Source organism: Haliaeetus albicilla, chromosome 1, assembly GCF_947461875.1.
Source record: "Haliaeetus albicilla chromosome 1, bHalAlb1.1, whole genome shotgun sequence".
Lineage (NCBI taxonomy): Eukaryota > Metazoa > Chordata > Aves > Accipitriformes > Accipitridae > Haliaeetus > Haliaeetus albicilla.
Window position 1 is genome coordinate 24,312,744 of NC_091483.1, and position 16,037 is coordinate 24,328,780.

A 16,037-nucleotide genomic window follows, 5' to 3' on the forward strand; every position below is an offset into this window, starting at 1 on the left:
AGCTTTTAGACAGGAGGGCTTCAGATGTAGGACTGGAAAAAGCCAAAAGCGATCACCTGGTTTGTTCCTCCAGAAGAGATGAACTCTGCTTGTCCAGAGTAACAGAGATTATGGTCTGACCTGCTGTCAGAGACCTCCTGTGAAAGAAACCCCACAGCTGCCCCAAAGGTGCACCAGTAGAAAGTACGTACTTTCCAGCAAATTTAGCCTGAATCAGCTTAGCTAAAACAAATCCTGTTTTCCTTGTCATACCCATTGCAAACCTGCACAAGAGGTTACTCTTTTCTTCTCTGCATCCCTCAAAGTGGTTGTAGGTCAGTCCAATACTCTATGCTATACCCAACTCCATCAGCCTTTCCACACAAGATGCATCTCTCCATTGCAGAGCTGATCTCTTTAGGTTAAGCTCTGTGAAACAAATGCAGCTCTACAAGCACTAGCAAGGCCAACAACTTACCAGGGAAATCCAACAATTTGAACAGTAGTCAGCTGGCCAAATTCAGCTCTCATGGCAGTGCCCCTACTCCCATTAACTCCAGCATCTTCAATCTCACTCCGGGGCTTTCAGAGTTTGAAACATGAACTCAGCACTGCTTTAAAACACAGTTTAGTTCAATTACCACAAGGGTCCTGCACAACTGCATTATTAACTTCTGGTGTCTTTTCAGACCCAAAGCTCAAGCTCTTTTGTTATACTTATGCTATACAATACAAGCATGCATGAGTCAGTCTGGCACACTAAAACCAGCAGCATAACCAAAAGAAAACACATCATCATGGCTCCATGGGATACAAGCAAAAAATGACCATGTAAGCACAAGAATCAGGGGGAAGGTCACAGAGAGCAGAAGTTTACATATACACAGATACTGTACTTTACCTTAAGGAATCCTAGTGGAAAACAAACACCCCATATATTTCAACTCTATTGACTTCAACTTCATCCCACAAATTACTCATGTAAAATTCCTTAATTCTGTACATAACAGAAGATTAAGTACTGCTTTAGTTTGGATTGCTCAGTTAACTTCAAATACTTCGATGTGCATTATGTTTCTTACTAACCTGTGCATGCACAAAAGCACGTACATGTAAACAAAGCAGCCAAACTGCAGGTTTTTAGGGTGTCGTTAATATATTCTTTTCACCTACTCAGGCGTTACTTATTTCCATTATGCTCCCTGCTGCAGTATGAATTGCATTATTGCCATGTTAGCATATGTGCTGGTTTTGGCTGAGATAGAGTTAATTTTCTTCATAGTAGCTTGTATGGTGCTATGTTACACATGATGGAGCCCCGCTTTCCTGGAGATGGCTGAACACCTGCCTGGAAATGGGAAGTGGGGAATGAATTCCTTGTTTTCTTTACCTGTTAAATGGTCTTTATCTCAACCCACAAGTTTTCTCACTTCTACCCTTCTGATTCTCTCCCCCATCCCACCGAGGGGGAGTGAGCAAGCAGCTGTGTGATGCTTGGTTGCCAGCCGGGCCTAAACCACAACACTCCTTTTTTGCACCCAACATGGGGCTCAAAGGGTTCAAAATAAGGACAGATTTGATTGGAATGTGCTAGATCAAGTCTATAGCTGTTAGTGCTGTTTAGCTTTTAATTGACAGGCCTCTGTGCTTGCAAGCATGGGGCTTGCTTGCCTCGCTGTATATTAGAGTCTAGTGCTTCTTAGTGGCTGCTTTTTGCTTTCACTGCTTGCTGTACTGCTTATCATTTTAGTCTTTTGTGCCTGGGAACATTTTGATAACAGCAATGGTGATGCACCTGGGCTGGCAGATGGCCAGGGCACTGCTGCTGCTTCTGTGCTGTTGCACTGGACAGGCTGGAACTTCAATGTGAACTTGAATCAAAGGGACTGTGACCTGTGGATGAGTCCACACAGGAGCAGGCCACCCCAAAGTGTCTGTGGCTGTGAATAAGTCCATACCAGAGCAGGTACATCTCAAAGCATCTGCGGCCGTGCTTCTGTCTGTGTCACAGCAGGTATACCTCCGAAGGGATTGTGGCCCAAGGATAAGTCCACGCTGGAGAAGGTACACCTCGAAGCATCTGTGGCTGTGGATAGGTCCATGCTGCAGCAGGTATACCCCTGAAGAGACTGTGGCTCATGGATAAGGGTCCACTTGGAACAGGTACTCCCCTAAGGGACTGCAGTCTATGGGTAAGTCCAAGCCAGAGCAGGGGCAAGGGGAGGAGTTCATTGCAATGTTAAATCCTATGGTCTAGGCCCAAAGCAACCAAGCATGGAGATTGTAATGGAAATACCTTTGAACTTTTGTAATGCAGGATTTGAGTTGCATGTTAAAGGAATTAATATAGTAGGAACTACCTGAGCCAACGGACAACAAGCCTTACAAGAAGCAGTGCAAGTGCAGCAGTGACCTGACCTGAGCTGGCTTTGGTGCCCCAATAACTCCGTGTAACACACAACCTCTCCTCCTGTCCTGAGTGACCACCGTAAGAGATGGAGCCCAAACTCATGGACTAAATGAACTCGGTGGACATCTCTGGGCATTTTATGGACATTTTACAGGGGTGGTCCATAGACTAAGGGAATGATATCTGTGTATTATATTCAAGGATGGAAAGGGGGGTGAAGGGTAATGAGGATGTATTGGAGAGTGTGGGACCTGAGCATGATGTAAATGGTATGGAATAAGGGGTGGAGAATGTGCTGGTTTTGGCTGGGATAGAGTTAATTTTCTTCATAGTAGCTGGTATGGGGCTATGTTTTGGATTTGTGCTGAAAACAGTGTTGGTAATACAGGGATGGTTTTGTTCCTGCTGAGCACTGCTTACAGAGTCAAGGCTTTTTCTGCTTCCTACCCCACCCCACCAGAGAGGGGGCTGGGAAGGCACAAGAATTTGGGAGGGGACACAGCTGGGACAGCTGACCTCAACTGACCACAGGGATATCCCAGACCACATGATGTCACGCTCAGCAGATAAAACTGGGGGAAGAAAAAGGAAGGGGGGACATTTGGAGTGATGGTGTTTTCACGTAACTGTTATGCATGATGGAGCCCTGCTTTACTGGAGATGGCTGAACACCTGCCTGCTGATGGGAAGTAGTGAATGAATTCCTTGTCTTGCTTTGCTTGCACACATGGCTTTTGCTTTACCTATTAAACTGTCTTTATCTCAGCCCATGAGCTTTCTCACTTTTACCCTTCTGATTCTCTTCCCCAATCCCACTGAGGGGGAGCAAGCAAGCAGCTATGTGGTGCTTGGTTGCCAACTGGGGTTAAATCACAACAGCATATCCCCCTGATTCCTCTTCTACACTGGTCACAGCTGAGCAGCAGCATTTGCAGGAAGAAAAAAAAAAAAAAAAAAAAAAGGAAAAAACACCTCAACACAGGCTGCCAAAAGTACTGCCCCAAAAATGCCAATTATAATCATAGTTACATGACACAGCTCAATGGTGCCAAGAATCCTCCTCCTCCTTTCGCTACCCCCTATCCCTTCCCCTTTATTTTATTTCTATCCCTGAGGACAAACACTGCTTCCAATCTAGGATTCCTGTATAAAAATCTCTATCTGAACTAAGATCAACAGAGAGCAACATGAATGAAGCACGCTGAGTAATCTAAACCACTGTTATTTTTAACTTCAGAGAGGCACCTTAGGGTACCTGTCCTCAAAAGAATGAGCCAGAAATGCTGCTTGCAAAAGAAAAAAATTCAAAAAAAAAATCAAACCCACCAATATCCTACATAAATGAGAAGCAACTTGCAGAATCAATCTAGCTGAATTTACCCCCCCTGACTTTCAGTATTTGGCCTTACCAACCACCAAAAGCAGGGGTAATTGCCTTCCCTCTTGCTGTTCACATGCAAGAAGTCATCTAGCTCTCTCCTTTTCTGCAATGAATAAAGAATTATTAACATCTCCACAGGACCAGGTTCCTTAGTACATGTTTATTTTCCTGTCTGAGCCTAAAAAAAATTTCCAGCACATGGAGCTGCGCAACAAGCCACAGCACACAGCCAATACCCCAAGGACCACAGAGGCTTTCCTGTTCTGTGCTAGAGGAAGGTCAGGGAAATGAACAGGAGGTGGAGGGGATGGAAGAGGATTGTTACACAAAAGCAAAGCAGGTGTACGATGCTCTGATTTGGACAGAAAAAGAGTACTTCTACGCTGTAAAGAAATAAGTTTTAAAATAAACCCTGAAAGGAGGGAGGGTCTGAAACAAGTAAATCAGTGCTATTATAGCCACTGAAACAAAAATCAGACATAATCGCTGAATAAATCAAGCCAGCTAAAATAAAGCATTTATTTTAATCAGCAACTTTTGCAATTATCTGGACAGTGTTAGAAGTGGCTGTGTTTTTATTTGGCCAGACCAAATAAGACTGAACAGCAAAGGTTTACAGGGGACTTCTTCTAGCTTCTCCCCCTGCTACGGCTTTGCAGGGAGTCAAAATGCATCAGGCAGAGTGTCCTGCCAAAATAAGGGAGAAGAAGAGGCAATATAGCCTACGAACACTGCCTGACCTGACCCGGCTATTTCTCTCACAGCACTTACCCTTGTTCCTACTTCTGTGACCTTCCACACAATAAGCAAGTATGTTTAGCACAGGCAAGTGCAGGCAGTTTCTGTAGGTCAGAGCTAGTTGGTGTCCCATCCATATATAATGCACATGTAAACCTCTGATGTGCCCAGTTTCGGTAATCCTAAGAGGCATCCCAGGAATCAGTCCGGAGGTAAAAGGCTTTGCAGACCTGCTGTACAAGTATAGGCTTCAATAAGAAAACCTGACTGGTTTTGTTGATGTGCTTGGAGGGCTTCCTACCACACAAGAGGGACCAGACTTTTCTGATACAGCCTCTGATAATCCCAATGACCTCCTTCAGGTTAAAGTAAACTTACATGACCTGCAAAGCCAAGTCCAAATTGTCCCTTTGGCATGTAATAACAGGATCAATTCCCAACTTGAGCTGCAAAAGGGGCAGCACTTCCATGCTGACAACACTCCACCGGCAGGGAGAGAGTCCATTTTCTGAGCTCCATGGCCACGCAGACCTCACAAGGACTTTCCTCACGCTCTAACAGATATAACTGCAGGTTTAAGAGCCTACTGCTGCAAGCTGCTGAACCCACACAGCCAGGGAAGGCCTCGTGGGGCAGCCAGGAAGCCATACTACCACGATTCATTAATCCTTCAGAGCAAAGCAGCAGAAAGAAGAAAGCACCTTCTCCTGCAAACAGCCAGTTCTTCACACCAGGAGACGTTGTTTCAACCCCTGCTTGGCCACAGCCTACTTCACTCACATCATTTCACTTCCCCTGATCCCTCAATACTCCATACGAAGGAGGAGGGGGGATTTTTCTTACCTTCTATGTGCATGGGGGAAATGAAGGCTGGCCAGGCTGCAAGGAAACTAGACACTACCAAAACCTGTACCAAATAAGGACCGGGCTAGACAAAGCTCTGCAGAGGCAACCCTTGGCTAAAGCGCTCCTCTCCCTTCCCCTAAAACCCATTACTCACAAGATGAGCTGGTGCACACTGTTTAGCAGTAGACCAAGGTCTGATCTTGTGGGGACTAAAGCAGCTGCGGTGCTTTATTTGGAATTACAGCCATGAAACAGGTCTACCTCTAAGCTTAATCTGTCTCCAGACTGGAGGATCAGTCTCCTTCCCATTCACTGCTGCTTTCATTTCCCAAGTTAGATCACATTTTCCTATTGTGTTCAGCAAAAATGAGGTGAACAACAGGCTAAATGAGGGCAGCTAGACGTCCCTGGAGCATGGAATGTTTTAAAGCTTTAATACACAAAAATTACCATGGCACACAGCTATAACAAAAAATTAGATGATGATACCTACAAATAATCTGCCAAAAGCAAGCTCATTTGGCTTGACTGGACCTCTTAGCCCCATTGTTTTGGTGGGGGTTTTGTGTTGGGTTTTGTTTTTTTGGTGGCGGTAGTGGGGTTTTTTTCAATAAATGTAGAAATCTGTTTTCAAAACCTACCAGCTTGAGCCTTTGTGATACACAGATAACTTCTCCCAAGCACTCCCATACAACTACAAAGACTAAACACTTGCTTTCTTTAACAGCAGCTGTGCTCCTGGTGCAATCTCCTACTTGTAGGACATGTGGTTCTAGGAAAAATAGTACATTTCTTTAAGATTCCTAACAAAAATCAAGTGAGGAAGCAGCAACACTAAAAGAGCTGAAGGCTGCTTCAAAAGCTAACATATCTTCAGTTGGAACTATATCACCATTGAAATTGCTACCATGTACTTGAAAAGTGACTAGACTCTACAAGATACTGTTAATAGCAATAATAAAATACCATGCATCAAAAAGCTTACTTCAGCACATGGTCTGTATCTACACACTGTAGTGTTGCGAAGTGTGATACATTATCCCATTTCTGCTCCTTTCCTTGATGGGGCACTGTGCAGACAGATACATGGACCTTCCAAAATTTTCCCTACGAGGACATTCTGACATAACAAATTTGTATAAAAATACCTCAAAAAATGCTTCCATATCTCTGATCTCAATTAAAGCTCCCTCCTTTTCCAAATTCAAACCCTAAAGTGAAAGTTACTTAAAATATTTATACGAGTTAGATGTTTTTTTTAAAAAAAAAAATTAAGGAAACAGAGTATGACTGCAGCATAGCTGATTGCAGAGCATGTAAGGGAGTTAGAGAAGTAAATCTGGAAAGACTTTTCTCAGTACTTGTAAAATACTGCAAATATATTAGGCCAAAAAAGAGACAATTGGACTAACCTCCTGAATTTTTATGATGTCCCATGAAAACAAAGAAGATTAAGAGGAGATTTCTAGAAATTCAAAAACCAACTGCCTGATTCACTTTATTTGTGGAAGTTAATTTAAGGAAAAAAAAATCTCCCTATTGAGTCAGTAACCATTGATTTGGCATTCATGAATGCACTTCCAGGTGCTGTTTGGAAACTGAGCTTGTAAATATAGAAAGGTGTCTCTAAATAATGAAAAGACACAACTGAGGCTTATGCATAGGATATTTAGCTTTTCATTTACTCATCTACACAGACTCAGAAGTCTTCTGAACTCCTCAGGCCTAGTTATTTTCCTACTGATATTCCCGTAAGGATACTGGGATATACAGCAAAGGTGCTTTATACCATAGGAAAAATACCAAGGGTGTCCAAAAAGGAAAAATCTTCCATTAAGAAGTGGACATCGGGATCTTTATGGTGTGCCACAGCACCAACACATTGCTCTGCCAGCACATCTGGCACTGGTTATTCTGATGCCCACACATGCCAGGGGAACAAGTTTAGTTCTTGGCTTTAAATCAGTAGATAAAAAAATATGCTATAGACTCTGACCACAACAAGATTAGATCTTGAACTGAGTTGAGGATAAACTCAGCTCCCTATGTAGCTTTTACATCCCTGCCGTAACCAGTGCCTGCAAACATGCAGCTTGTCTGAGTGAGGCTGCCATTTCTACAACCTTTCATCCACACAGAATATACAGAAAGCCAGATTTTAATTCACTGTGTAACGTATATATATATATGCAGGGTTGGCTGCGTCTTATATAAACATTGCCACAATTTTTATGACAATCCAACTGGCATCCAAGACAATTCTGCAGCCCATTTCAGCTGGTGACTAAAACTCTGGAATAACACATTCCTGAGAGCCGCCCTGTTGGAGAGCTCAGTCGCACAGCATTTGTCTTGGGATGCTTTCTCAACTCACACAGTGCTCATGGGTCCCGGGAATTGACAGGAATACTCAGCACTGTGCAGAAGTCAACCTTTTGAGACTGTACCAAAGCTCTGTTACAGTACAGCATCGAGGATGCCCCAGCCAAACCAAAGACCTAAAGTCACAGCAATGACTGCTCGCACGATGCAGTCAGGCCAAGCAGACACACTGGAGGGTAGTAATGTCTTTAAACTTCAGCACTTATTTCAGGTATCAAATTAAGAGGCCAGGTTCTTTCAGTTCTCAGTATAGGTAATGGTAAGGGACAGAGGTTCTTCAAGGTACTTAAAACCCAGCTCCTGTTCCAGTGTTATCAGCTCCCAGAATTTTATCATGTGCCTGAGAGGTATTTCTGAACAACGCTGTTCCTTTAAAGCTCACAGCAGTGTCCCAGACCCTGTGTTTCAGAAGAAAACTTTCAGAAAATTGTGTTGTACATTTACTGCAAAGGCATAAGAAGAAAAGAGCAGAAATTTATATTTTTAAAAAAAGTTAAATAACATCATGGATTTTCTTGGTGAGGGGAGGTGTGAGGAGGCTGACTCATGGTTTTTTTGTTTTGGTGTTTTGTTTTTTGTTTTGTTTTTGGTTTGGTTTTTTTTTTAATACTTGTGGCTGGCTCTACTGCATAAATAAATCAATCCCCTAGCCACACAGCTCCATTTTTCCAGTCACAGCTTGTTGTTTTATTTATTTTTTTTCCCTTCCATTGCCAACAAATCACTCCAGGGAGTTTTTAAACCCAGTAGTCTACTTTCCGAATGGAAACGATTAGTATAATTTGAGAGAGAGAAAAAGCAAACAACAACAGAGACTTACCCCATTTTTTGGGTAGGCTATCCATCCTAGATCCCCCATTACTGTGCGTGAGTCCAGTAAATTCACTGAAAATAAAAGAAAAAAAAAACCTGTTAAGAAAGATGGATGGATTTCAAACGTCAGTAAATATTTCAAGGTTTGGGTGGCTATGGTAAGCAGGCTATTTATAAATAACCAAGAAAGTTGGATTTTTGTAAAGCAGAACAACAATGCAATAAACTCCTCTAACAATGAGGTCATACACTGAAAATAATTCTACGCATAGCATTACTTTATTCCTTTGAGATCTGCCACTGAAACCAAGTTGCAAATACACTAAGCTTCTGTACGACCCAGATCCTGCACATTCTTAGAATCTGGTCTTTTGGGGGGAATAAATACATAGGACATATACACATAAACACAGTGTGGAAGACATACAGTATATAGGTATACACATACACTCACAAACATCTATACATGTTTATACACACATCTCTTCTAAGGTGGCATATGTTTTTAGCATAATCAGGCATTGAAGACAAAAATAAAACAAGAAACAACATGCAGAGTTTCCCAATTATTATGAATTCAATTTTTTAAGTATTTTATGTGGATGTATTACAGTATTACTCTTATCAGGAATCGATTCTTTTCTCCCTCTCCCATGTTTTTCCCCAAGTCTTAGACAACTTCATTGTAAGAGATCCAAGGGATCTTCTCCCCCCCCCCCTAAATTCAGAGTAGCTTTGTTAAGTCCCATAAGCAATCAACAATCTCCATTAAACAGCAAAAAAACACTCCCAAGCTTATACATTTTTTCCCCTCATATTACCTGAAATACTGAGTAAAAAGTGTGAAGTAATTAAATCCACACACTCGTAACTCAGCTAAGAAAAACAGCAGCTTCTGATGCTGAGCTTTTACCTCCTGTACCCAGGGCTTTAAATCCCCAAGTTAAAAGGTTGTCTCTGAATCAACAGCTGTCATCCAAAATCTCAACCTAGGAGGAACTTTCTTCCACTTTAATAGCACACTTCCTTCACTTTGTATTACAACACTCACTTCTCACAGTATATTTGTCTGCGTAATACCTCGCTTTTTGTACTCATGTCCTTCCTGAAAAGGAAGAGATTTCACTGGGTCTTCAATTCCTGATCTCCACCCTATGTGCTCTTTAAAACCCCACTGGAAGTTTTCACAATTGGACTTTGAAGACTTTCCAGCCCATGATGATCTAGCCCAAGAACAAGCTTGAAACAGGGGGAGGAGGCTTTGCAGTCACTCCTTTAGAAATGCAACCATGTAGTTACTTAAAGATTGCTAGGGAAGAGGAACAAACAGGTTGCATGCACAAGCATAAAGGATGTATCATAACCCTCACCCCTAGTACCTGTGTATCAGGCTGATTTGCTGTCTCTGCACAGCCAAACACACCAGTGCAAACACCTACGGGGCATACAGACCCTTTCTTACACCAGCCCAGGACACCCCACTGCAAGGCACCGCAGACAAAATTAAAAATGCTGCCAAGTGAGTACCTGAGATATCAGGATTACACTATTTACAGAGGCATAGTAAGAAAACCCAGAAGTATACTAAACTAAAAGGCATGCTCCTTTAAAATGTTAAGGAGTATTTAAAAAACAAATGAAGATTAAACAACATATTTAGGTTGAAAAAACAAAGTTCTCTGAGTCAGTTTGATCTTAATCATTGTACTGTACTGAAGGCTGACTACTGTAATCCCTTGTACACAAAAGCAGCCCAAAATACAAAAATACAATGCCGAGGTAGAAAAAAAAAAAAAAAAAAATCAGTTCTCAGCTCTGGCACCAAAAGAGATCTGTCTGTCCAGGTATTTTCACAATTTATGCAAATATTAATGCAGGACACTGTCATAAGGCATATAGATGTTCTGCCTGGTCAAGTATATTTTCCATGATGTTGAGCAAAAACATGTGGTAGCTCAGGGTTTTCATGCCTGGATTGCTTTCTCCTGCCAAAACAGAGAACAGTTGGGAGCTGGCAATGCTTCCGAACTAGAGGACATTTGGTGGAAGCAATACTCGGAGACCAGCCTGAACTATATTCACAGTAAGTAAACATACAATTAGGCGGCTTTCCACCCCACAGTCTAAGCAAAATAAAGCATTGCTATCATCTACACAGTGATGGCCAGTCTTTCTCCTCCTGAAGTCTTCAGGTAAAAAGCTCATTAATTTCTCCTGCTCCAGCTGAAGTCAAGCACTAGTACCCAAGTGCTCCTGAACCACACTGCATTTTCTTTTTAATGGGATAAAAAGATTAACCTTAAAATATTCTTCAAAATAGGACACATAAATAACATGTCCCATAGTATAACTGTATACTATTTTAAAAAGCAAGAGACAGGAGTGCGGTTGCCAAAATGGCAGGTTTACTCAAATTCCTTTTATTACAATCACTGTAATTAAACTGTGCAGAACAGTATATTCCTGTCGTAAGTTGCAATGGATGCAAAACAAGTATTGATCTACATTGTACAACTTAATTAAAACTTGTCCTGGAGATGCTACTAATGAATGTAATTAGATAGTGTATTTGATGCCACAAACTTCTTCATGACATGCTAATTAAGGAAAAAAGCAGAAAAAGTGCTTTTCTTCAAGCATCAGATCATAAAAAGAACATGATACAACTAAATATTGTATTATCTTTCTATCAATGACAATTTTTAAATTGCTGTTATTAACTTCAATTTCAAAATAATTTTCTGCATATGAAAAGATAATACAATCCATTCAACTCTAACTCAAGTCAGTGGGAATTTTCCTACCGGTGAGTCAGCCAGTGGAGCTGAATACTAAATCTCCAATTAGAAAAGACTCAATTCCTCCCTTATTTCAGTAGAATTCTGTATAGAACAAAATATATAGCAGAGGACAGGATACACTTTTTGACAGGCACCACACAGTAATCCAAAATTCACATGCCAGGAACACAAAAAGTGACAAGTGACTTTAAGCTCCGGCTGTGCCTGGGCTGCTCTGGAGACTGGGGGGGCTCCCAGCACAGCTCAGACAGCTCTGAGGGGCTGCTAAGGCACAGCAGAGCCTCTGGCTGCCCCATGAGCTTCTACCCAGGACTGCTTTCACAGTCTGTCTTCTAAAATTCTGCATTACATTGATCTGCTCTGAGGACTATATTTAGCCAGTAGTTATTCTAAAGTAGTTATTCTAAATTGACTGCAAGGACCAAAATGTTTTGTTTTAAGAATCCCCAAGATTTTGGTATAAACACCAATTACCACTGCTCCATCTAGAATCAAGGTATCTGCATCCTCCCCATCAGCACCCTACCCTTTCTACTACATCTGTCCCTTAATTGCATCATTGCCAGGTCCCAACCCCACCCCAATTCAGCCTTGAACCAGGCCAGAGCCCCAGCATCCCCTGTCCAAGGGGGTGGCTCCTCCAATGGCCCAGCTGCAAGAGCTCCCCATGCAGGGTGACAGTGCTACCAGCACTTTTGGGACACTCTCAGGCAGCCTTCCCATCCCATACTGCCGGAGAGGCCACCAGCACACAGTCCCACTACACAAGTCCATACAGGCTCAGCACCACCTCTCTTCCCATCACCTTCCAGCCTGGCAGGAACATTATTTTTGCTAAAATGGTTTTCATCAAAAAACTGCAGATTGGCCAGGCTGGGGAAGAAACAGTGGGCAAACAGCAGGTAAACTAGGTACCTGTAACACAGAGGAAACCATTTTAGCAGAGACTTTATAGAAGGGCTGCCACCATCCCAGATGCTTCCATAACTCACCGTGTGGCTACTTGGGAAGAGGTGAAGCTTTTTTGCACTTGAATAAAACAACCCTGAAACTGTCTTTGGTTCAATCCACAGCAAGGCAGAGAAAGAGACCAGAGGTCTTCTCTAGAGCAGCAGAACCAGCTCCTCCCCATCCAACCTGTGATGACCATCAGTATGCATTTGGCCATGGCTGTCTAATAACCAACTAACCCAAACACTCAGGTCACTGAAGAAGGTAACTCAGGAAAACCTCCAACTATGGGCTTAAGGCTTCCATACTTCAAGAGGTCTAGCACCAGCCTCCTGTAGAGCTTGGAATCCCTGGACTAGCCCCAACGCTGTAGATGCTTCGCAGGCATAACCCAGAGCTGTACTCAACAGCACTTGGGATGCAGGAAAGCTTACCCCGCTGAAGAAATCTATCCAGAAATCACTAGCAACTCTGCTTGGCCCATAATCTTGAAAGCCTCCAAAATAACAGAATTCATTTATTCCCGCTTCCTTTCTCCTCAACACCAGCTAGCTATGTCTCAGCGAACAAGTAAGAAACCTCAGAGCCCATAAGCACACACTTAGCACCTGTATCTTTGCCAGCAAACTTGGAAGAGGCACATACACACATTCAAAAATGTTTTCTGCTCATCTCCACCATCAGTGCATCCATCCCACAAGCCCTAATTATTTCTAATGCTCAGTCAAGGGGAACACAAAACCGCACAGATCTATATCATCATTAACTTCCATGCCTTCAGGGTAGGATAAATGATGATTAAGTCTAAAGTCATACCACAGCCTTTTTTTTTTTTTTAATACAGAATAATAGCTCAGGGAATTTGCATACACTCTTGTTCTCAGACAGGCTGGTTACTACGGGTGAGCAATCAAGTTAGAATAAAACCAGAAGTGATCTAAACCTTTGCCCTGACCTCTAGCTGGTGAATTAACAGTGTTTTTTTCACTCAGGAATCTCTGACAGGGAGACTGGATACCCATCACATTCATACAGCCAGCATTGAGCAGCTTCACCATGGCTACACAGGGATTGTGGCTGGAAGTAAGCACAAGAAATGCCAAGGCTGATGGCATTCAACGTTTACCTAAACCAACATTGCTGCCCACACAGCAGAGCACCCCAGACACAGCCACCTAAAAGAGTGCCATGTGGCAGCATTAGCTTGCCCAGGCAAAAGCAGGACAGGTCTGTCACGATGGTACAATGCCTCAAGTAGAAGCCACTGATGTACAGATTTTTTTGGTCACACCACTGAAGCGAGATGGTTCCTCTGGCTTTGGTCTGGAGCAGGATCAGCTGGAGCAGCTTCATTTTCTTCACTCCAATTTCAAATGGGAAAAAAAACAGCTGAAAAAACAAAAATCCCCCACCAACAGGCTAAACCACTGAGCACTTCTGATCCTACCAACCACACATACCTCCTGCCATTTCAGTATGTAAGAATCTTCCAGAAAAACCTTCATCGCTCACACAAGGGCAAAGTCTCTGCAGACATACAAAAGACTGAACTCTTCTGGGTTGCCATAGTCTTTGAGCTGATTTCCAATAAATCCTTATACACTGGAGTAGTCCTGCTCTTCAGGAGCACCATTTGCAAGCTAAGGCTTACCACAGGGCACGCTCTACCAAAGCTTATCCTGACAAATCACTCTAGAACAGGCAAAATAGTCAAGATAGCAAAAGCTGATGGAGTTTATGCCATGAAGCTGTAAAGCCATAAGAATCTTTCATTTCACTGAAATACACCTAAAGCAGGAGGAAAAGAACATCATCTTTGACGAAATCAATACCCTGTAACTACAGTTTCCATCACAAAAACAGGAGTAAAGAAACCTTCCTTAAAGCCTGCATAAATATTTTAAAACATCACATGATTTCTAAAGTAGCACATTTTTAAACAATAACATTTGAATCAAAATGTTTTATTTTAAACAATTGAAGCAAAACTCTGCTTTAATACCTTTGTTACAAATTGAACAGGAATCTGAACATTGTTTTGGGTAGCCTGAATCTGAACTCCCATATGAAAAAAGGTGTGAATCAAGTGCTGCTACATCCTCCTCAAGGTTCCTCCCACAGCTCCTGGCCCCCTTTGCACAGCACTCAGCAGGATGTAGCCACCCATGGAAAGGTTGGAGCTACATCAAGGTAGCCCCAACTGTGACTCATAGCTTGTGGGAGCAACTACACTTAAAATACTTGTGAGAAACCTGTCATGGGAATACTCACACAGCGCCAATTAAGCATGAGGTAAAATGCTCTGCTGGATGGGGGTCAAGGTGTACGACAAGATGCAACAGCAGTGCTTTGCACAGAACCCTCATCAGGAATTCTCCTGAATAGCATCACAGGCTCTCCACCAAGCTTCACACCTCTCTGCTCTCCTTCTCTTTCCCTCTGCCCAAGGCAGGGTGTATAGCTGCCAAACACATCATCATTAATGGAGCTGGTTTCTCCTTTTACACTGCATACCTCCCCATCTTTCCTCCTGCACTACTGGAGTTCACAGCACTACCAAGACACACTGACTGCAGAGGACTCTTCATCATCGTGAGTCAAAGTTTTCCTGCTTCATAAATCTTCACTGGTTTTATTGCAGTATTGTTACCATTCATTTTCCAACTGTTTTCCCTGTTGTGCCAAGTATTTCTTCAAAAAGTATAAATCCAAGGCGCTCCAACAAGTGACAGTCAAAAATAATCCAAGAAAGCAAAAACAAATAAAAAAAACTCTTGAAAGAAATCAAAGTCATCAGGGAGCAGATGTTTTCAATTAATTAGCTACACTGAGTTGGGACAAAACACACAGGCAAGAACCTCTGAAACATTTCCATCAGTGGAAACAAACTAAAGCAGAGTGCAAGCTGTAGCAGTACCTATTATTTATAGCCCACTGGAGGAAGAAAATATACACTACTTAATGAACTCACAAACTAATATTAACTGCAGATTTATATTTTATTATGTTGGCTTCATTCTGCTCCAAGTTTTCTCATGATTCCCTTTTACAGCAAGAGCCAAAACGCTAGAATCTGCATCACAGATTCATAGGTTTCTAAGGCCAGATGGACAACTGCAACCATAACATCAGCCAGAAAATTCTACCCAGTAATTTCTGCATTACATCTGTAATTTGTCTGAACATACTGTTTACAAGGGGTGCGATATTGCCCTTTGACCAAGTTCTTCGGGTTGGCTGCATTTTTTCCCCGCAGGAACACCAATGGCCGTAGCACCAGTGAGTGGGACCTAAAGCTCACTTCAATAACTGGACCCACTAAAACTAACTAATTTTTAAACTAACTAATTTCTTCTTTACAAGGACTTGCACTCAAGACAAGAGGCAGTCATTTGTTCCTCCCACTATACATAACTTAAAAGCAGAAGTGGTCAGGAGATTATTAGCTTGACACCAAAGTGCCTGGAAACTTAACTCCAGCATGGTTTGCCTTTTTTTTTTTTTTTAATGGCAAACACTACCATTCCCACCAAAATCACCATTTAATTGAAAAGGATTTATTCACTGTGAAGAAAGTCAGCAAAATGCTTCCAGCCCCGCTCACAAGATTCACTGGAAACAACACTGTACCAACACAATAGCGGATCTCCGAGCTGGCTGCAGCACAAATCTTTTGGGGAAACCATCTGGGCATGTATCACCCTGCCATTAAGAATGAAAAAGCAGCTTCCACTGA

The 16,037-nt window shown here is 42.3% G+C and overlaps 1 protein-coding gene and 1 long non-coding RNA gene across 13 annotated transcripts in view; both read right to left on the reverse strand.

Annotated features, from left to right (window-relative positions):
• The window catches only part of LOC138685102 (uncharacterized), a 466,921-nt gene that overhangs the window by 254,636 nt on the left and 196,248 nt on the right, over nt 1-16,037 (reverse strand). The gene's annotated exons all lie outside the window — the stretch shown is intronic.
• EPHA5 (EPH receptor A5) overlaps nt 1-16,037 on the reverse strand; it is a 203,818-nt gene that overhangs the window by 178,697 nt on the left and 9,084 nt on the right. For all 12 annotated transcript variants that reach the window (XM_069782205.1, XM_069782196.1, XM_069782261.1 and 9 more), the window contains exon 2: nt 8,557-8,621. In XM_069782205.1, the coding sequence (XP_069638306.1) occupies nt 8,557-8,621 (65 nt within the window). The remainder of the gene's footprint in view (nt 1-8,556; nt 8,622-16,037) is intronic.